This window comes from Phodopus roborovskii, unplaced genomic scaffold (assembly GCF_943737965.1).
Source record: "Phodopus roborovskii unplaced genomic scaffold, PHOROB, whole genome shotgun sequence".
Classification (NCBI taxonomy): domain Eukaryota; kingdom Metazoa; phylum Chordata; class Mammalia; order Rodentia; family Cricetidae; genus Phodopus; species Phodopus roborovskii.
Genome location: NW_026126447.1, coordinates 30,985,680 through 31,007,123, shown reverse-complemented (window position 1 = coordinate 31,007,123; position 21,444 = coordinate 30,985,680). Strand labels below are relative to the sequence as shown.

The window sequence follows — 21,444 nt, the reverse complement described above, 5'->3', positions numbered from 1 at the left end:
CTCTTGTAGCAAAGGGAAAGATAAAAGAAGGGTGAAGAATTGGGCTATTAGTGCAGAATTGAAGACTGGGATATTTGGATTCTTATTCAGCAAGGGTTTATGTGGAGGTGTGTGTTTCAAGGCAGGTTTCTCTGTGTAGTCCTGGCTATCCTGGAACTCAGAGATCTGGCTTCCTCTGCCTCCCAAGTGCTGGTATTAAAATTATTCAACTTAAATTTTCATTGAAATATGACATAATTATAGAAGGAATTATGGAAGTTGTAAATGTGTGGTTTGATTAATTATCCTAAAATGAATACATTTATGTGACCAGTTAGGTTAAGAAGCAAAATAAAGAATTCCAGAAAGCACCCCCACAAGGTTCTTTTACTACAATGGCCATATAATTAGTACCCCCATTCCAGCCATCACCCTTTCTCTTCAAAACTCTGTCCCTGTTTGTAAACAGTTAAAGGGATCAGAGAGAGGACAGGGTTGGGGAGGGAAAGAAAGGAAGAAATTTTTTTTTTTCCATTCCATGTAATTTAATGGTCTCTATTGTTTTTTGAAATAGGTTTTAAATATATTTTACTGCTTCATAGTATTTCATGGCATGTGAATGTATGACAACTTGTCCATTGTACTGTGTGGGGACACTTTGAGTTTGTGTCTTGCATTGTTAATTTGGTGAACATTTGCAATCTATTAGGAATACATCAGTCTGTTTAGTGTCTTCCTAGGAGTTGAAGAGTGGTTCATATACCTAGTTGAGACTCCCCTGGAGAAAACTAATTTTCCCTTTGCCAGCAGGTTGCGATAACTTCTTGGTTTTCCCCTTTCAATGTTGAGACCCCATCTGGCTTTGAACCTGTGCAGGTCTTGTGTGTGCTGTCACAGTCCCTGTGGGTTCATATGTGTACCAATCCTGTAGTGTCTGGAAGACACTGTTTCTTTGGAGTCACCCACCATCTCCTAGAGCTCTTACAATCTTTCTGCCTCTTCTACTCAGATATCTGAGCCTTGAGGGGTAGTGTGATAAAATCAGGTCTTGATGCTTGCATAAATAACCCTTCACACATTGAGCCAGTTCCCCAGCCCTACTTCAAAAAAGAAGAATTAAAAAAAAAAAAATCACAGGAAATTGAGATATTTTAGAGAAATATGAGAAAAAAATCTATTTAGCCACTTGTGACTTATTGTTGTGAGGGGTGGCTCGAGAGGTGGCTTAGTGGTCAAAATCACTTGATGCTCTTACAGAGGACCTAAGATCTGATCTGAGTACCCCTATCAGGTGCCTCAGTATCACCTGTAACTCCAGCTCCAGGGGATTTGATGCTTTGATGTCTTAATTTGCTCTATGTTGCTGTGACCATAACTAAAAGCAGTTTGGGAAGGGAAGGATCTAAAAAGTATTTTTAACTGTGGTAAAGTTACAATTTATAATCTTAACCATTTTTAGTGTACAGATCAGTATTAAGTATATTCATATTGTTTTGTAGTCAGTCCCCAGAAGGATGGTAGTGGCATACCCCTTTAAGCCCAGCACTTGGGAGACAGAGGCAAGAAGATCTCTTGTGAATTTGAGGCCAGCCTGGTCTACAAAGTGAGCTACAGGATAGGTTCCAAAGCTGTTCAGAAAAATCCTGTCTCATAAAACAAAACAGAACAGAACAAACGAAAAAGAAAGGAAAGAAAAAAAAAAAAAAAAAAAAAAAAAAAGAAAAAGAAAACTAAACTTAGGAACAATTTCTTATTAAACCTTGCCTCACCTTCTGCAAGTCCTCATTGTACTTTCTGTTTTTTGAGGTGAACATCTTGAGATACCTTATGGAATTGGAATCATACAGGGTTTGTCCTGGATAATTTAACATAACATGTTTTCAAGGTTTAGGCAGGTATTGACACATGTTAGACTTCATTTTAGTTGAATAATACCTCTCTCTCTCTCTCTCTCTCTCTCTCTCTGTGTGTGTGTGTGTGTGTGTGTGTGTATAATACCATACTTATCTATTCAAGTTAATGGATATTTAGGTTATTTTCATTTTTTTGGCAGTTATGAATAATGGTGTTATAAGGAAAGCTGTATAACATTTTATATTCAAACCATACATTGCACTCCTGGCCTTATAGGCGCATGCAAAACACATTCAGTCTGCCTTTAAAAAGCCCCATAGTGCTTAACAAGGACCGTTCTGAAGGTAAAAATCTTCTTTGACTGCAGTCAGTCTCTTAACTCTGAGCCTGTGTAGCATCTACACAAACTATAAAAACAAGTGACATATTCCCAGAGTACAGTGACACATGGTAAACATTCCTTTGTCAGAAGAAAGGAATCAAGGCAGACCAAGGAAAAATCAGACCGGATTCTTCCACATTCCTTCTTTAGACCCACTCCAAGTTTCTGTGAACCATATAATCAGCTTTGTCACAGTGACACCCCCACTTCTGGTATGACTTTCTGCATTTGTTACTTCTCTTTCTGGTCTTACCAAATAAGCAACGACAAGCAACTTATGGAAGGAAGAACTTACTTTGGCTAGCACTTCAAGGGGATACCCCATAATGGAGGGGAAGACCCAGTAGCTGGTGGCAGGTGCGTGGTGACAAGGGTGCAGCTGAGGCGCCTCACCTCTTCATGCCTTCATGAAACTGGAAGCAGAGAGCATTCAGGGTGAACAAGTGGGATAAAAACCCAGTGCCTGCCCTCCAAACTACTTCTTCCAGCTAATCTCTACCTCTATATGTCCGCTAATCTTCCAGAACAGCTCCACTGGTTGGGGACCAAGTGTTGAAACACATGAGTTTATTTGGGACATGTTACATTAGACTGTAACAAAATCATTTGTTTATTGGTTAATTGGATTTCTCATCATCACAGTTGCTTTTCCTGAGTTGTAGGGGTTCTTTATGCATTTGCAATACTAATTTGTAGTCAGACATACACTTTGCATTTAATTTTATCCCATTCTTAAGGCTGTCTTTTCATTCTGTTTATTTTTGTCTTTTAATGTAGTAAGTGTTAAGTTTGGATACAGTTTATCTGTTTTTTCCTATACTATCCTGTACTTTCACATTCAAGAACAAACACTTCCAAGTCTGTAACGAACTTAAAAAAAAAGTTTTATAGTTTTTAGTCTTACATTTAGGCATTAGGATCATTTGGGCTTGAATTTTAGATAAAGTGTAAGGTAAGGATCGAGCTACATTAGCAGCCTCTATAGCCATATTCATTGACAGAGTGCCCCTTTAACAAACTCCAGCACGCGTTTGTATAGAAAATGCTAAACTGGGTATTCTTGTCTTGTTGCTGATTTTAAAAGGAAAGTTTTGTGTCACTCTTGAGGATGTCAGCTGTGAGCTTTTCATATATAGCCTTTTAATATTGAGGTAGTTTTTTGAATTTATGTAGGGAAATGATTCTGAATTATTTTTTAAATACATATTCTGCATGAAGGTTGCATTCTCCTTTCTCCTGACTTTCTATTAATGTGTGCTATATTATATTGATTTTTAATATAGTGAACCATCCTTGCATTTCTGGATGTGTTTATTTTTAAAATCTTAGCTAAACTTTTCTGTTTTTGCTTCTGACAGCTAGAAAAAGTCCTACAGCAAGGAGACATTGGAGAGTGTGCAGAACCATATATGATTTTCAAGGAAGCTGATGCCACCAAGGTACCATGTCAGGCCCCTCATTTTCCCATATCACTCCTGTTATAATTTGGGAAAAATAAAACATACGAAGTCTTTAAAAATTTTTATTGTTAGTTCATTTCTTTCTGTCTTCTTCCTTTCATCCTGATTCCCCATTTTCTTTGTCATTTAGCTTGTGTCATGTTCTCTGATAGTCTTAAAAATTTTTTCTACCTTACATCTAAGTCTTTAAAAGTTGTTTTTGGCAGGAAGGGTGGAGAGATAACTCATTGGGTAAGGGCATTTGCTTTATAACCCTGATGACCTTAGTTCTACCCCAGACTCAAATGTTCTTTTCTGAACTTGAAGACACACATAATGAAATACTCCTCACCATTCCCTGCCACTATGAGTAGTGGTAATAGTAATTTAAGTAGAGCTTAAAAATTATTTTTCTTGATGAAAACTAAGCTAATTAAATTTAACTTCTAAATAATTTAAAAGTTATTTATGTAAAAAGTAATGATGCTGCTGAAACTTGTCATCTTGAAAGAAAAAAATGGGCAAGGGTCAGGCTTACATATGTATCACAAGTGGTAGGTTAGGAAAGGAGCATATCTGTAGTATCAGCAGCAGCTGCCAGCAGTAAAATATCCAGGCTATGACTTGTTAAATTGTTATGTTGTAAAGGAGGGAAATAGCTGAGCTAATTTTATGCTGTCTGCAAATTACAACAACCACGAGATGGGAACAGAGACACAAATAGACCAATGATAAACAAGTCCAGACTAACAATAAAAGAGTTCTTGCTTGAAGAATCTAAATAGAGGTGAGGGGTACAGCTTATTTGGAAGAGGTATTTGCTAGCATGCACAGAGCCATGGGCTCAGTCCCTAGCATTTCAGAAAGCTCATGTAGCATATTCCTATAACCCTGGGGGTAGAAGTGGTAGGATGAAAGTCTAGGGCAGTCCTTGAATACATAGCAAGTTTGCAGATGGTCTGGGATACATGCAATACTGGCCAAAAAGAAGGAGGAGCAGAAAGTTGTCTAAATATTAAGCATGCTTACATCTACCAGCCAGTATAAATATGTATAGAAAAAAATAGAATAAGGCACTGGTATACTTGTGAGTTTATGTAGCAGAACTAACTTAATGAGTTAAATGATAGATACCTAGGGGAAAACCAAAATATTTTAACCCCAATTTAACTACACAACCAAAGATCAGAAAAGCATATCATATGCTCAGATCTCTGCATGAGCAGTTTTTTTTTTTTTTTTTAAGAAAGTTTTGAAACTAGGATTTTGAGAAAATTTAAGAAAGTCTCAGGTTTTATGTGGAGCTCATAAAGACGGACCTTTTCTAGATCTCTTTTCTAGTTGTTCTGGTATTAAATATTGTGTTAAAAAGACTGACTATAGTTAAACTTCCTTTCCTAAAAGATCACTTGTGGTACCTAAGTACACTTGGCCCTCTGACCTTTCCTTTTTGTCAGGGTGACCTGATCATAAACAGAAATTGCAGTGCTTTAGCCCATGCATATATTTGTAGAATGAGTTGAGATATGGTGTTCAGGCAGTACCTTGTGTTTTGACAGATGGGAGTTACTATTTTCTCCCCTTCACATTGAGGATAGAACCTAGGTCCTTGCACATGACAGGGAAGCAAGCACTACACTTCTGAGCTTTATGCTCAGCCTCTGTTTTGCTAAGTCTTTGCTAAGAATTGAGCACTTAGCCTGCCCTTGATACTGTGTGACATATCCCTTAGGTGGTTTCCTTCAAGTGTGATCATGGATCAAGTTATGTTTTACAGAATAAGGAAAAATTGGAGAAGCTGAAAAGTCAAGCTGACCAGTTTTGCCAGAGACTTGGGAAATACCGCATGCCTTTTGCTTGGACTGCCATTCATTTAATGAATATTGTTAGCAGTGCTGGCAGCTTAGAAAGAGACTCCACAGAAGTAGAAATCAGTGCTGGAGGTAAGAGTGCTTTGTATACATTGTTTCTAAAGCAGTCACCCCTCCCCCTTATATAGGCTTGTTTTATTGTAGCACTAGGAGTTTCCAGTGATTTGTTAAAAGATTTCCTTAGCTGGGGCTGGGGTTGCACACCTGTAATCTCAGCTCTCAGCCAAGTCAGCAGCAGCTTCGGTTCCAGGTCAGCCCAGGCTTTATTCATGAGGTCTTGCCACCACTTACCCTAAAACAAAAAAACAAAAGAAGGGGGAAAGCAAATTTAATTATTGTCCACTTATTAGTGTATGTTATGGTGCTTTCTTTCGCTAGAGTTAGAGTCATGGGGCTGTTCAGGCACCTATCGTGGTTTAATAAGGATCAGGATAAACAAATAGGTCGAATAGGTGTTTATCACCCAAAAGGTGTCATTGCATATCAGTGGGAACCAATACATATGAAAGATTTAAAAAGTATAAAGGAAGCAGTAGTGCCTTATGGCATGCACTTACCATATATGAAGCAATTAATAGAATCATGGCCAAGGAATAACAAGGTAATCCCTAAGGATTGGGATCAATTAATATCAGATGTGCTTGAAAACTCCTCTCAATTAGAAAGGAGGGCTTTATGGAAAGAGGAAGCAAAAGCTGTTGAACTCCAGGGCTTAAAGAAAGGTTATAAAGCTCCTCAAGATAAAACTCTTGGTGAGGGTCTTTATGCTGACCCAGAAACCCAAGCAGCCTGTGATGAACATATCTTGTCTCTATGAGTACAGCAGCTCTGAATGCTTGGGATAAGGTTCATGAACTAGGGGAGAGATAGAATCCTATATGAAGATAAGGCAAGGACCGAGAGACCGTTTTAGTATGTTTCTAGAAAGATTGTCTAGGGCAGTACAATTAGAGGTAGCAGACATAGATTCTAGGCGAATACTCATAGACTCATTAGCTTATGAGAATGCAAATCCATAATGCAAACAAGTTGTCTCTGATATTCTAGTGTTTATATATTATCCTTCTGTGGTCTTTGAGGGAGTTGAAGACAGTTATGGTTATAGTTTTCCTTAGTTAAGATTAAAGATAAGTTATATATAAGACTTTAGACTCACAAAGATAGGATACATGTTAGAATATTTTCTTTAAATCTTACTAAATGTTAATGGACTAAATATTGTTAACTGTTATTCTTATTTGATAACTGTTTTGTTATATATTTTACTATGTTAAGGTTATAACCCTTTTATTTTAGACAGAAAAGAGGAGATGATGAGAGATATCATTCTGTAAATATGTTTCTCTTATTGGTTAATGAATAAAGCACTTTGGCCAATAGGAAAGGAAGATAGGAGGGACTAGGAGACAAGGAGGAGAGAGGAAGGAGTAGGGAGGAGATTCAAGATGGAAGACTAAGAGGGCAGAAGGCCAGCCCCTCTCTCCGGTAAGATAAGACCATGTGGAAGTACTTAGATGAATAGAAATGGGTTAATATTTAAGACAGAGTTAGCGAATAAGAAAAACTAGTAACTGGACAACAGAATTATATCAAATACAGCATCTCTGTGTGTTATTTGGGGCTGGCGCAGTTCTGGGACCAGACTGGCGGAAAAAACTACTCCTAACAGGCACCATCAAAGTCGATATTTGGAATATGTTCATACTATTATCCATAAACAACCCCTAATGTACTTTCAGTCTTTATGGACTTGTCTATTCCAGATATCTAATGTAAATAGAATTAAATAGTATATGGTGTTGTTTCATATAGCATAATGTTTTCACAGGTATTACCCATGGTATAGTATGTATTGGTATTTGATTTCCTTTTGTTGTCATGACATCCAGTTGTATTTATATACTGTATTCTATCTGATCTGTTCATAATTGGCAATAATTTGAATGTATGAAGATACTGCAATGAACAACCATATAGAGGCTGTTCTCAGGTCCCCAGTACTAGGATTGGACGCATGGCCTCTCATGAATTAAACAAAGTACTTTACTACTAAGCTATACTCCCAGTCTTTGTAAAAAGCCTTTGTATGTGTGTGTGTGTTTATTTTTTTTTTTTTTTGACTGCATAATTAGAAATGAAGTTGCTGCATCTTGTGGTATTTTCCTAATAAGCATTCTGAGGCTGTCAAACTATCTTCCAGTATACCTGCACTTTAAAAATTTTGCCAGCGCTGTATAAAAATTCCTGTTTCTGGGCTAGAGAGATTGCTTGCTTAGTGGTTAGAGCACTGGCTACTCTCCCAGAGGTCCTGAGGTCAATTCCCCACAACCACATGGTAGCTGACAATCATATATGGTGGAATCTGATACCCTCTTTTGCCATAAAAGTATACATGCAGATAGAGCACTCATCCTTTATAAATAAATAAGTCTTTAAAAAGAAAAAGTTCTCGTTTCTCCTCATCTTTGCCAGTACTAAATACTATCTGTATAGGTGAAATGGCATCTCATTCTGAATTGGGTTTTCCTTCCCTGATAGCTAATGATGTTAAGTGTGTGTTTACTTGTTGTGATTTTTGGAGAAGTACATATTCACATACATTGGCCATTTAAAATGTTCCTTTTTTTTTTTTTTTTTTTTTTTTTTTTTAATGTTAACAGTGTTTGACTTTTAAATGGGGGCTTTCATGTTGTTATTGAAGTATTATTCTACAGTTGTTTATTTCATTGTTGTATAATCATTTCTACTTGTAAGATCTAGTGATGTCACTTTTATTCGTGAATATTGTTTAGTAATCTTAGTGCTGTATGTTTTTTCCCTTCAGTTTGTTGGTTTTAATAAAGTCTGTTGACTTTTATTTTTCTAGTTTCTGTTTCACTTATTTCTATTCTACCACTGACCTTTTATAACTTTCTGTTTTCTTTGGGTTTAGTTTCTCTTTCTGAAAGAGGTTTCAGTACATAGTGATCCTCATCTCATGACTTGGCTACTCCAGTGTTGTCATGGAGACATGGTAAACCATGCCCAGTTTCTTTAGACACATTCTTCTTAAAGTGTGAGATGAAATTATGGCTTGAGAGTTCTTTTCTTTATTTTAAATTTGAGTTTTGCTGTTAGCATAGACCAATCTTGAATTTGCAGTTCCGCCACATTGGCCTTCCAATCCCTGGCAATACCAATCTGTGCGGACATGTCAGACACTTCTTCTGATTGGAAGTATTTCTGGCCATCACCTCCCCTAGAGCCCTATTGTAGAAGTATCACATGTTTTGGTGTGCTGCATCTTCATACTCCTTACTTTGTAATTTCCTTTGGGAACAACTCTTTCCTGGTAGCTTTTTAGAAATGTGTGTGTGTTTTTTTTTTTTTTTTTCACTTACACGTATTTGTGAATTCTCTAATTGTTCTTTTATTGTTAATTTATAGTTTTATTATTCAAGTTTTAGTAAATATTTTGTTTTCAACCTTTTGATCCTTTCATATCTTGTCTTACATCTTGGAGAATATGATTCTACAACTGCTTGAGAATAGTGTGTACTCTGCTTTTGCTTTTGCATATTAGAATGTGGTGTAACTGCCCTTAGACCACATTGCTTGCATGTTTTTTAAAAACCTTTCTTTTCTTGTTAATCTTTAATATTGTTGTTCTTTTAGTACAGAAAAAAGGAATTATGTTATATATGTGAGTCCCTGGGTTAGTGTTAATAACCAGTTTCTTGTCCCACCAGGTCCCACTGCCCTTCTTAGCCTCAAATAACACACAGATGCTATATCAATTATAAAACTGTTGGGCATTGGCTAGGGCTTCTTATTGCTAGAACTGTATTAATTATTAACCCATTTCTATAAATCTATGTGTCTATGTGGTCTTGGCTTACCAGAGAATGCCTGGAGCTGTTACTTCTTTGGCATTTTACATGGTAACTGTCTTTGGCGGGCTCTCTCTACCTACCTCACCCAGAATTTTCCTCATTTCCTGGTGTCACCTATCTTCCTGCCTCATTGGCCAAACAGTATTTTATTCATCAACCAATAAGAGAAACATATATAGAAGGACATTCCCCATTAGGTTTGCATTCCAGCATAAGTGTGTGTGTGTTGGGAGAGGGGTGAAAAGATACATCATTTGGCCAAGTCTTTGAACTTGCAACTTGTCTTTTGAATTTGTTTCCAGCTCAAATGCTAAGAGACTAAGACTGAGAGACCATTAATTATAGTTTACTTTGGCGGGTTCTTAGTGGTAGTACATAGTTCTCTCTAGGTGATTCACTATACTGTTGATCATACATATAGATCATTATACGCTAGAGGCTTTGTATCAGCGAAATTGTATAACTGAGACAGAAGATTCAGGTTGAACTCTCCCTTACTGCTTTTTCCCAGAAGTGAATCTTTCTAGTGTAACGTGTAAGCTGAATAAAATACAACTTTTCAACATGAATGGATTATTTCTTGTGTTGGGAAAGTTAATTATAAACAGTGTTAACATTATAAAACTGACAATCTTTGCTTCTATTTGGCAGAACGGAAAGGTTCTTGGTCAGAGAGGAGAAATTCTAGTCTTGTTGGTAGACGGTCTCTGGAAAGGACGACCAGTGGAGATGATGCTTGCAACCTGACCAGCTTTCGGCCTGCTACCCTCACTGTGGCAAACTTTTTTAAGCAGGTAATGTTCTGTTATGTGGGGCTCTGGGGAGGTGTTAGTTCAAGGTCTCACATCCATTCAGGACAGTGGTATCTATTCTGTGTGTATTCATGCTATAATGTCAAGAACTTCTAACAACTTTCAAAATAAAAATGAATATGAGTAAAATATACTAAGAATATGACATTATACCTGTATTATCACTAACTTCATTTAAATGTTTACATTGACATTTTTAATGCATCAAAATTTGTCTTTCATACCTATATCTTAATGAGTTGTAACAATTAACTTAACTTTAATGGTTATTACCTTCAATTCTGTGTATGCATGTATATATGTATGTGGGCATGTGGTTGCAGAGGCCAGAGACACCAGATTGCCCTGGAGCCACAGTTACAGATGGTTATGAGCCACCTGATCATGGGTGTTGGGAACTGAACTCGGATTCTTTGTAAGAAAAGCACAAGGTCTTCACCACTGAGCCATCTCTAGCCCCCATAGGCCTTTCTTAAACACTGGTGGCTTATGAATTGTCAGGGTGACTATGTGCTTTTCCAACCAGCATTTTCTGACCATAGCTGTCTGACCTATGGTTCATAGGATAGAGTTGCCAGGCCCCATTCTTGTGCTAAAACTTAATGTTGTAGATGTAAAGTTGAGTTTCCAAGATAGGTTTTCATCAAAGACATTTTATTCTTGCAGGTCTATTCTGTCTGCTTCAAATCAAATCAGTGTTTTTTCACATGTCATTTCAGGGAAATCAATTTAGTAGGTAACACACAGCTTTAATAAAGCAGAATTTAAAAAATCCAAAAAATGTGTATTTCATATATTGAGTTTAACTATTATTTCACAGAGTCCTCTTTTTTTTTTTAAATGTGAATGCATGTGTATATATGCATGTACACTGCGTTTTGATGTCAGTTGGGTTTTATATTGTGAATCAAGATTTTAAAAAAAATGAAAGTGTGTTTTATGTGACCAGATGACCCAAAACTGGAAGAATAAGAAGAAAACTTTTATTAATGTGACAGACTAGTGAGGTATACCAACCATAAATTTGGGGGCAGATGAAAGAAAACCCTAAGATTTACCTCTCTGTTCCTCCTTCTGATGTGTTATTCTGAGTGGGGAGAAGCACCTGGCCTCTTGGTATATGGTACTTAAGAGGATGAGAGCAGAATGTGTATGCTTTGAATGGGAGAGTCTGCTTGGATCCCTGGTGTGTCAGCAGCCGGGAGAGTGGAAGGAGAGAGCAAGTGAGGAGCTTTGTATTGTGGACAGTAGTGACAATGTGATAAAGTGATTGGCCACACACAGGGACTGAGTACCCATGGCACAGCCTTATAGATGTGACATTTCTCTCTGGCTAGCCTGTTTGACTGCAACGTTACTTTTCTTCCTCTTTACATAGCCAGATTTTTGCTTCTGTAGTCAGCTATATCAATGAACTGGTACTGTGTAGTTAAGTGAGCAAGCCGTCCACTCTTGTTTCACTTATCCAGTTAATATTGTTTGAGTATTTGCTATTTAACAAAATTACATTTTTGAAGATAATCTGATTTTTTTTAAAGATTTATTTATTTATTTGGTTTTATATGCATAAGTGTTTGGCCTGTGTGTATGTAGGTGCTTGGTACCAGTGGAGGCCAGAAGAGAGGGTATCAGATCCCCTGAAATTGGAATTATAGATGGTCTTGAGCCACCATGTGGATGCTGGGAATTGACCCTGAGTCCTCTGCAAGAGTGACTAGTGTCCTAAGACACTGAGCTTTAAATTAAAGTGTTGTTTAACATATATAAAACATAGCAGGTTGTTCATTTTATGAGAAATTACTCTCTGCAGTTGTAGTGGTACATTTAATCATGTAAGGTTTCAAATGTACCAGCCCAAAAATTCTTAGAAATACACAGAGGTTTTAGAAGAAAAGTAAATCCATGCAGTAGTTGTAAAAGACATTTGTTTTATACATTAGTAATATTGGGCTTTCCTTCCTTCCTTCCTTCCTTCCTTCCTTCCTTCCTTCCTTCCTTCCTTCCTTCCTTCCTTTCTTTTTTACCCCTCAGGAGTACACAGTACTAAACAAGCAGTGATGTGGATAGGTCAGCTTGACCGTTCTAGTGAGCTCACCTGTCCCCACATTTGCAGTTTGGCTGCATCAACTGATCTAGATTGTTTTTCAGGAATGCTCAGCTTTTCCATCCTCTACTAGACAGAAATTCAAGAGAGGGAGTAAGTCTAGAGATAACCTTGAGTGTATTAGTGGATAAAGAACGAAGGTCTATATTCTGTGCTCAGTAAAGAGAATATACTGTTTTAGCAGCTAATGATAATTTTTAATTAATTAATCATATAAAGCCCCAGAATTTTATTTATTTATTTATTTTTATTTCTTATTGTTGGTTTTTCTAGATAGGGTTTCTCTGTATCATTGGCTGTCCTGGAACTCTTTGTAGACCAGGGTGGCCATGAACTCACAAGAGATCTACCTGCCTCTGCTTCCTGAGTGCTGGGATTAATGGTATGTGCTACCTCCCAGCTTGAATTTTATTTTATAAAGCCACATTTTCCACCTATTACTCAGTGAAAGAACTATTTTAGAGATACTAACCCAAAATAGTCACTGTTTAGTCATTAAGATCATTTCCCCAAGTAATAGTACAAAGTGAGTTCTGTCTCCTATGCTATAAAATGGGAGCTGGCATAGAAACTAAGAGGCGGAATGTGTCCGTATCACTTACAATGATAGTACAGTGCAGACAGCATGGGAAAAAGCAGGTATAGATTTACTTTCTAATAAAATATTAAAGTCTTCCTAACTTGTAGTTGGAGGCTAAAAATAAACACAATTTAGTTTTTACTCCACCTTTCTCTATGCTTTTTCCTCATCAGTTGTGGTCAATTTGGAGTTCTCTCTCTGGTCTTCATATCGGGATAGTTGTGTTTTTCCTAACATCATTCTATTTGTTATTTATTTTTTTGAAATGTAACATGTCTAAAAATTTTGCATTTGAGAAGAAGAAACATGATCTAAATCGTGACACATGTAATTATCCCATGTTGTTATGTTTGTCTTCTTTTGGTTCTGTTTTATGTCTACATTCTTTGTTTTCTTTTTATACCTACCTTGAATTTGTATTGGTTGTCTGTATACTAGATGTCCTATAACCCTTTGTTGGCTAAGTAATAGAATATACCTGTGTACGTAAATTAAAATGACTGGTAGCATTATAAATATCAGGTGTGAAGACAAGAGCCAGGTTATGAAGATATTTATCCTAATAAATATGTTAATCTTTCACTCAGACAGCTATGCAGAAATCAGTGCTTATTTGCAAATGCTAAAAAATTATTTCCCATTTCCTACTTTTGTATTATTAAATACTTTTTCTCACTATCATTGAAATCAGGAAGGAGACCGTTTAAGTGATGAAGACTTGTACAAGTTCCTTGCTGATATGAGAAGGCCATCTTCTGTTCTACGGAGGCTGCGGCCGATTACAGGTATTTCCAGGTTTTGAATGAATTATCACTGGTGATTATTCGCCATCATGTATTCCCTTTTCCCATTTGTTTGGACCACACACGTTTCTGTGCTCAATACATGTCAGTGTTTTTCACCTCACTACAATGTGGGCTAACAGTTTGGATTCAGAATTCAGAACTGTTATTAAATGAGTTTTAAAATGAAAATGATGACTCATAGTTGTGGCTTAAAGTGCATATGGAACAGCAAATATTCAGAAATGGGTCCCTGTCACTGTTAGAGCAAACAGTCCAGAATAGAACTGACCAGGAGTCTGCTAAACCAGATGCTAACATTTGTGGAACAAAGAGCCTGGCAACCTAAAAATCAAGTCATTTTTCTTTTGAATGTTTGGCCAGTTCTGTGCTAGAGCCCATCTGCTGTCTTGTTTTTGCTTTGTTCTTTGACCCTGGGTTCTCTGTGTAGCCCTGGCTGTCCTGGAACTTGCTCTGTAGAACTGGCTGTCTTCTGAGATTTGCCTGCCTCTGCTTGTTGAGTGCTGGGATTAAAGGTGGGCATCAACATGCTCCATGTGCTGGCTTGTTCTTTAGCTCTTCACTTCCCATTCATTCAGATAGCATTTACTAGTTTACATGCACTTATGTATAGATAAGTCATTTTAACAATTTGAATCTTGATAAAATGAAATAACTTCAATATTTAAGTTCTTAATAATTTGGTTTCTACTGCTCATCCCAGATTTTTAAAATATAATGTAAGAAAATGTAAGAATTCTACTAAGGATATATTAACTGTGTTAGTAAACATTCTGTTGCTGTAACAGATTGCTTCAAATGAGACTAAATTACTTAGTCAACTTAAAAGGAGGAATGTTTTCCCTTAGCCCACTTTTCAGAGCTTCCAGCCTTTAGGTGAGAGTGGCTTTGTTTGGGGCTCATCCTGGAGTGGAGCACTTCAGGGAAACTACACTGGGTGGGACAAAGCTGCTTAGTTTCTGGAGGGCCCAGAGGATGCTCCTTAGGGGCTCACTTCAGGTGATGGAACTTCATTCCACTAGGCCCTGCATCCTAAAATCTCTGCCATGCCCCAGTTAGTGCCATGTCCTGCTGGAAAAGTCTTTGGGAGGCACTGCAAATTCAAGTGTAGCCATCACAGCATTTATGTTCACAGTGACTTTATAATTAATTTCTTGCAGCTCAGCTGAAGATAGACATTTCTCCTGCACCTGAAAATCCCCATTACTGCTTAACCCCAGAGCTGCTTCAGGTGAAGCTTTACCCTGACAGCCGAGTCAGGCCCACCAGAGAAATTCTGGAATTTCCTGCCAGGGATGTCTATGTTCCAAACACTACTTACAGGTAAGATACATAGTTTTGGCGAATTCTGAGATAAAATACTATATATTCTATATTAAAGTAGAACTAGAATGAAACTTTTTAAGAATATTATATTACTTTTTCTATCTTTATGCATTCTACTTCTGAAAGCACAATTTTATTAATAATTGTTATATACGTAATAAGCTATACCTTTGTGCCAGGTATGATGTTAATTACCTTACAAAATATAACCCTCATATTCTAGGCAATTAAACTGAAGGACAGAGAAATTTAGTATATTGCTGAGCATCACATTTTAGTTTGTTGGTGGCCAGCATTTGATTTGGGGCTGTTTGGTTAAAGTGTTTAAACTGCAAATTTATGTTTCCTAATATGTTTAGTATTAGTAGAGTTTTGGGTCACACACGAATCTAATATATATGCTTCTGGCATCACATTGTAGGTAATCAGCACTTGTGGAGTATATACTGTGTAGAGAGCAGTAGCTGTTATTACAGCTTCTCAGGCTGAACACTAACTGCAGGTTTTTGCAGCTTCTCAGGCTGAACACTCTAACTGCAGGTTTTTGCATACACTGCATGAGAATGATGAGCCTCTATCTATCTATCTATCTATCTATCTATCTATCTATCTATCTATCTATCTATGATCAAGGCTTGGCATCTGTTGGGAAATCTAGCAAGGTATCTCACAGACTATTCAAAACAGAATTTGAGTTTCAGTCTAGACTTATATGCCATCCTAATAGTACTATCATTTCCAAAGCTCCTCAGGCCCAATATTTTGAAACTATAGTACTTTTACCTATACTTCCTTACCTATACTTCATTTGGCCAATAAGTAATATAGATTCTACTTTTAAAATGTACCTCCAATCCAAAAATTTTCCCCTCCCTCCTTCCCTCCCTCTTGCTCTTCCTCCCTCTCTCCTTCTCTTCCTCCCTCCGTCCCTCCCTCCTTCCTTCCTTTCTTCCTTCCTGTTTTTTGAGACAGGGCTTCTCTGTGTAGCCTTGGCATCCCCGAAACTCACTATGTAGACCAGGCTGGCCTCAAACTCACAGAAAAGTGCCTGCCTCTGCCTCCAGAGTGCTGGCATTAAAGGCATGCACCACCACTGCCCCACCTGCCCAACACTTTTTACCATTGTATCTTTTTAAAACTCTAATGTAAGTTACCATATAGAGCAAATAGAAATGTCATGAAATGACACTTATATTTTAAATTTTAATTGTTTTTAAAAGCAGTATAAATACTGCAAATAAATAATGCAAAAAATAATATTTTTCTTCTCTCTGTTTTCAACATCTTGTGTGTATTTTAGGCACACTTAAAATTCTTACTAGCCACATGTGGTTATTTTGACCCCCATGTTGTATGGTTGCTAATCTCAGATTTTGCTGTACCACCCTAGGTGATTTTTATTTCCATTATTGTCTCAGTCAGTTTTTGACATTGCACCTAATAAGACTTTTACACATTATAAACCTGATCATTTTTGAGTGGCTTCTGTTGAATCAGAAAAGGTATTTATTTCCTTATAATAGTGTAGTTGACTCTACATATTCTGTCATTTTCTGATAACCTTTTGTTTTCTCATTCCAGTTTTGTTTCAGTGACCTTCCATTTGTCTTTGAATAAAGTCAGCTTAGGCTAACAATTCACCATCAGAATTTCTTTGCCTTTCTTGCTTAAACACAGCTTCCTAGAGCTTCTCAACCTCACTGCTAAATGGTCTACTTCCTCACTCTCCCAGCTCCTGGGGATTATATGTTTTATTATGTCAATATTTTTTCATTTGAATATAACTACTGTAATGGGCAATGACATATTTTGTCTGTTACTTCTAACATCTGTAATATCTTAGGGTATAGAAAGCATATTTTTCAATATTTATTCAATAGAGTAGTAGGAGAATGAGGCTTTCAGTCATGGATATGGCTATGACTTCTGGTGACACTTTTTGGATGGTTTAGAGAAAGTTACATGTTGGCTATTCAGGTTTTTTTGTTTTGGTTTTTTGTTGTTGTTTTGGTTTTTAGTTTTTTGGTTTGTTTAATTTTGAGACAAGGTCTCTCTGTATAATAGTCCTGACTGTCCTTGAACATTCTGTAGACCAGGCTAGCCTTGAACTCACAGAGATCCACCTGCTTCTGACTCCCAAGTGCTGGGATTAAAGGCATGGGCTACCACCATTTGGCATACCCAGTTTTTATATTAATGAAATAAGAGGCATTTGGCTTCTCTTGGAAAGGTGCAGAGCACACATATTCCATGTAATCCATACTTGATGCGAGTGAATTTTTGGAGCTTAAGTCTTAAGAACATACAGTGAAGGAAGAAACACACACACACACACACACACACACACACACACACACACATATGAAAGTAATACAAATTATTCTATAAGTTATACATGAGACTGCTGGAAAGGACAGCAATAAGAAGGGATTGCATAACCCAAGTTGTATATTACCTAATTCAGAGGCCTTCAATTTTGCTGCCTTCCCAGGAGAGCATATTCCTCAAGAAGACCTATAATTTGTGTTTCTTCCTCTTACCTTTGCTTGAAGTATTTCAGAGTCAGAGAAAATAGTAGTTAGGAACTGATCTTTTTGCTCATATTTCTGCTATTGTTATTTAATTACATTTAATATTTTTTGAAAGAGTTATATGAATATGCCTACTCCTGTCTTGATGTTACAGTTCATCTTCCAGGTAAAGGCCTCTTTACCTTCCTGCTTTTTGTGTCAGTGTTAGTTGTATGTGTGTTCATGATTATATTATGTAGCTTTTCATGACTGAGCTATGTAGATGAGTATGAATTTTAGTTTGTGAATGTTGATGATTATTGTATAACTTAACAACTAAGCAGAGTAGATGACTGAATTTTTTCCTTTGTTTTCTGCAGCTCATTTTTTCTCCTAGAATAGTTATGTTATTGCCCCCTCATTAAAACTTGCTGACACCCCTCTCTGGCAGTGCAATGAAGAACATCAGGTGGCTGATCCTCTCCAGCCTTGAAGCTTTAGAGCAGTGGACATTTTCTCAGTTTGCCAGGCCAGCTCTCTGTAGTTTCTGTCTAGAAGCCAATTTACCATCATCCTAGAGATTCTTTACAATTACTCATTATCAATTATTTGCATTATCTTAGAGATTTTTTAAAAATCCACTAAGGGTGTCATACTTCCTATGCTTTTCTTTCTGGGTATATTTATTTTACTGAAAACTTTCAATATCTTCCTAATTATGATGTATGGAGGTACTTTTAAAAATGTACCTGATGGTTGTTTTATTTCATTTGTTTATCTTTGAGATAAGATCTGACCAGGCTGTCCAGGATGGTGTCTCATAGCCCCTGGGCTCAGGGGATCTCACACCTCAGCTTGTCCACTTAGTGATTACAAGTACACATTTCCTTACCCGGTGAGGTTTTTTGAATCTTTATTCCCAGATTGACAGTTTTGTTAGGTACTGGATTCTAAGATACAAATTATTTTTGCCAGCAGTTTGAAAATGTAGCTGTTCTCTTGCCTTTGAATGATGTTTTTTGAGTAGTCTAATACTGTTTACAACCTTTTTGTATCTTATGGTTTCTCAAGCAGTGGTTCCCAACCTGTGTGTCATGACCCCACACTGGGACCACATATCATATATCCTGAGTACTAGATATTTACATAATAACTCATAACAGTAGCAAAATTGCAATTATGAAGTAGCAACTAAAATAATTTTATGGTTGGGGTCACCACAACACAAGGAACTGTATTAAAGGATTACCGCATTAGGAAGGTTGAGAACCACTGTTCTAAAGGAATTTTTCAATTATTTATTCCTTATGTTTTAAAATTTCTTGTTGATACTACTTAGTGGTAGACAATAAATATTTAATACCTTCTATCCTAATTATTTTCATGTAAATTAGTTTATTTAGTTTCATAGACATCTTAGAAATTTCATAATTTCAGAGGTGTTATTTCTGTATATGAGAAAAATATTAAGCTGTGACTAAGAGGTTTACTTGGTCTGAAATCTAGGTATTGCTTCATTTTCCAGAATCCTCATACTAAAGGACAAAAGATACATAACATATATACTTGTGTCATGAATAAACTTAAATATTTCCATTTCTAGATTATTGTTTGATACATTTATTAAAACAGGCCAGGATAATTTTATCATAATAGTTTTGCCTCAAAATATAATTAATCATTTTCTATAATTTTTAATGTTTTACCGTGGGCATGGTATAATGGTATAAATGACATCTAGCGAATAATAGCTATGTTGTAGAAATTAAATGGGGTTGAGTGCAGGGCTTTCCAGATGAGGAAAACCTTGCCAAATGAGACTAAGTTTGTGTTCAGTTTTAATGTTCATACCCTCCTGAAGGGGGTGACAAATAAATATATCAAAGAATAAAGTGTATCTTGTACATTATAAAGTATGCAATTTTGCTTTTAATTCATGCAAATTATGTAAATAGTAGTAATTTCTTGAGGTAATTAGCTTATTTGGATTTGTTTTTGTTTTTTATGATTGAACTTTTCATTATTTGGAATGGTTAGTATTGGTAAGGACTTATAGTTGGTCATTCAAAAACTATAGACTTGTTTCTATGTTAGGATTGCTTAAAACTGAGATCAATTGACTTTCTTTCTCTCAGTATGGGAAAATGGAATCCCATATGCCCTAGGAATTCATGCATTACACAGCCTTAGAGAGAGTGGCTTGAAAGCACTTTAGAGGTATAAATAGGTAAAAGGAGGGGATGGAACTGGTAATAGATACAGTTCATTGGGTAAAGTACTTGCTGTGCAAGCCTGGTGACTGAAGTTTAATCCCCTAAGAGCCATTGTGGAAGGAAGGAGCCAGTTTTCCATAGCTATCTTCTGATTCCTACATATGGGCCATGCATATGCCTCCCCCCCCCCATAATAAATAAAGTACAAAATGTAAAGGGAGGTCATGAAAGTTAGCATTGGCTAGTTTTGTGCTTTTAATGGGCCCTTCAGTATCCACGGGACTGATAACCAAATGGGTGTTTTTTGAGAAAGGATGTTGGTATGTCACTCATAACTCAGGATTCTATCTCTGCTTTCTAGATCTGAGATTACAAGTGTAGACTGTCACTTTTATATGACAGACTTTTCCCTGTGTATCTGGTCAGCTAGTTTTCAATACAGTTAACCAAGAAAAGGCCCAGTGTTTTAAATCCTTTACAGTGGTAAATGATATGTAAACATAAAGATATCTTAGCGATCAAGAGTTAGAAGACATAGAACTAATAAACCACCTAAGGGAGGTCTGCATCAAATGACCACTTATGCTGTCATATTAACTATAAAAGATCCTGTATAATTATCACATTAGGATAAACAAATGAGCCCTTACTGGGATTTTATTAAATGTTTGGAATTTCTTGCAGTGTTACTTGTGTTCCAAGTCATTTCTTGATGACTTCTGTAGCCTTTGACTTGTACTAGATCAAGGTACATCTAATTGAGCAAATCCTTCTGCTTTATTGACATCTACTTTTTTGAGACACGTCCACATAGCACATGATATTCTTGGCAGACTGTGAGAGTTGTCCTTTTTCCCAGTAATAGCCTTACTTGTGATTGCCTGTTGAACTTTTGTATCTTTGTTTTTCTATCTAGTTCTTTTATATTTTTATCTTTTAAGTGTGGCTGGCAAATGTAGTGTAACTAAGACTGTAAGAGAGGTTGGTAATTATTAGTGTGAAGATCAAAATAAAGGCATGCAGTTTGTGTGATACTGCCCTTCTCAGTTGGTTATGTAGATCCCTCTTCTTCATAAGCACCAGTAATCTTATTGTCTGTGAACTGGTTGTTCTGTTATATGAAATTCTACACGTGCATGCGCACACAATGATTAGTGTAATTACCACTGGCTCCATCATTTTGTAATTCTGCATCATTTCATTTGTAGATCTGAGGTATTATTCTGTGACAGGTAAGGACTCCATTAGCCGCAATGACAAATGTTAGTTTTTAAAACCTACTAGGAATTGTATGCTTTTAGTTTTCTTGAGTTGTTTGATACGCTTATAGTGATCGAGTTCAATTTCTCCCTAATGTTTTATTTCAAAGAACAGCTTGCCTAGTCAAACCAGGTCAGTGTGACCACATCTGGAGACTACATGACACTTGCTTCTTAGTTTGGTTTTTGTGTTATGGTAGATCTCCCTTTGCAGAGAAGTGTTTGTTTTTTGTGTATATGTGAGTCCTATGATCTTACATTTCTTGTAATAATATTTTAGTTCTTAAAATATATGGGTTAACAAAAGAAATAAATTATGTTGAATTAAAGTGATAAATATATTAGGTTTATTCTTTTTTAATGAGTTAAACTGAAACATTCTGATGTGTACTCCTTTAATCCCAGCATTCGGGAGGCAGAAGCAGGGGGATCTCTATGAG

The 21,444-nt window shown here is 36.6% G+C and overlaps 1 protein-coding gene across 9 annotated transcripts in view; it reads left to right on the top strand.

Annotated features, from left to right (window-relative positions):
• The window catches only part of Dock7 (dedicator of cytokinesis 7), a 174,513-nt gene that overhangs the window by 46,719 nt on the left and 106,350 nt on the right, over nucleotides 1-21,444 (top strand). For all 9 annotated transcript variants that reach the window (XR_007834746.1, XM_051188215.1, XM_051188213.1 and 6 more), the window contains exons 10-14: nucleotides 3,574-3,654; nucleotides 5,432-5,597; nucleotides 10,049-10,191; nucleotides 13,585-13,678; nucleotides 14,857-15,019. Coding sequence is in view for 8 of the 9 variants with exons in the window: in XM_051188215.1 (XP_051044172.1) it covers nucleotides 3,574-3,654; nucleotides 5,432-5,597; nucleotides 10,049-10,191; nucleotides 13,585-13,678; nucleotides 14,857-15,019 (647 nt within the window). In the remaining variant the exon portion in view is untranslated. The remainder of the gene's footprint in view (nucleotides 1-3,573; nucleotides 3,655-5,431; nucleotides 5,598-10,048; nucleotides 10,192-13,584; nucleotides 13,679-14,856; nucleotides 15,020-21,444) is intronic.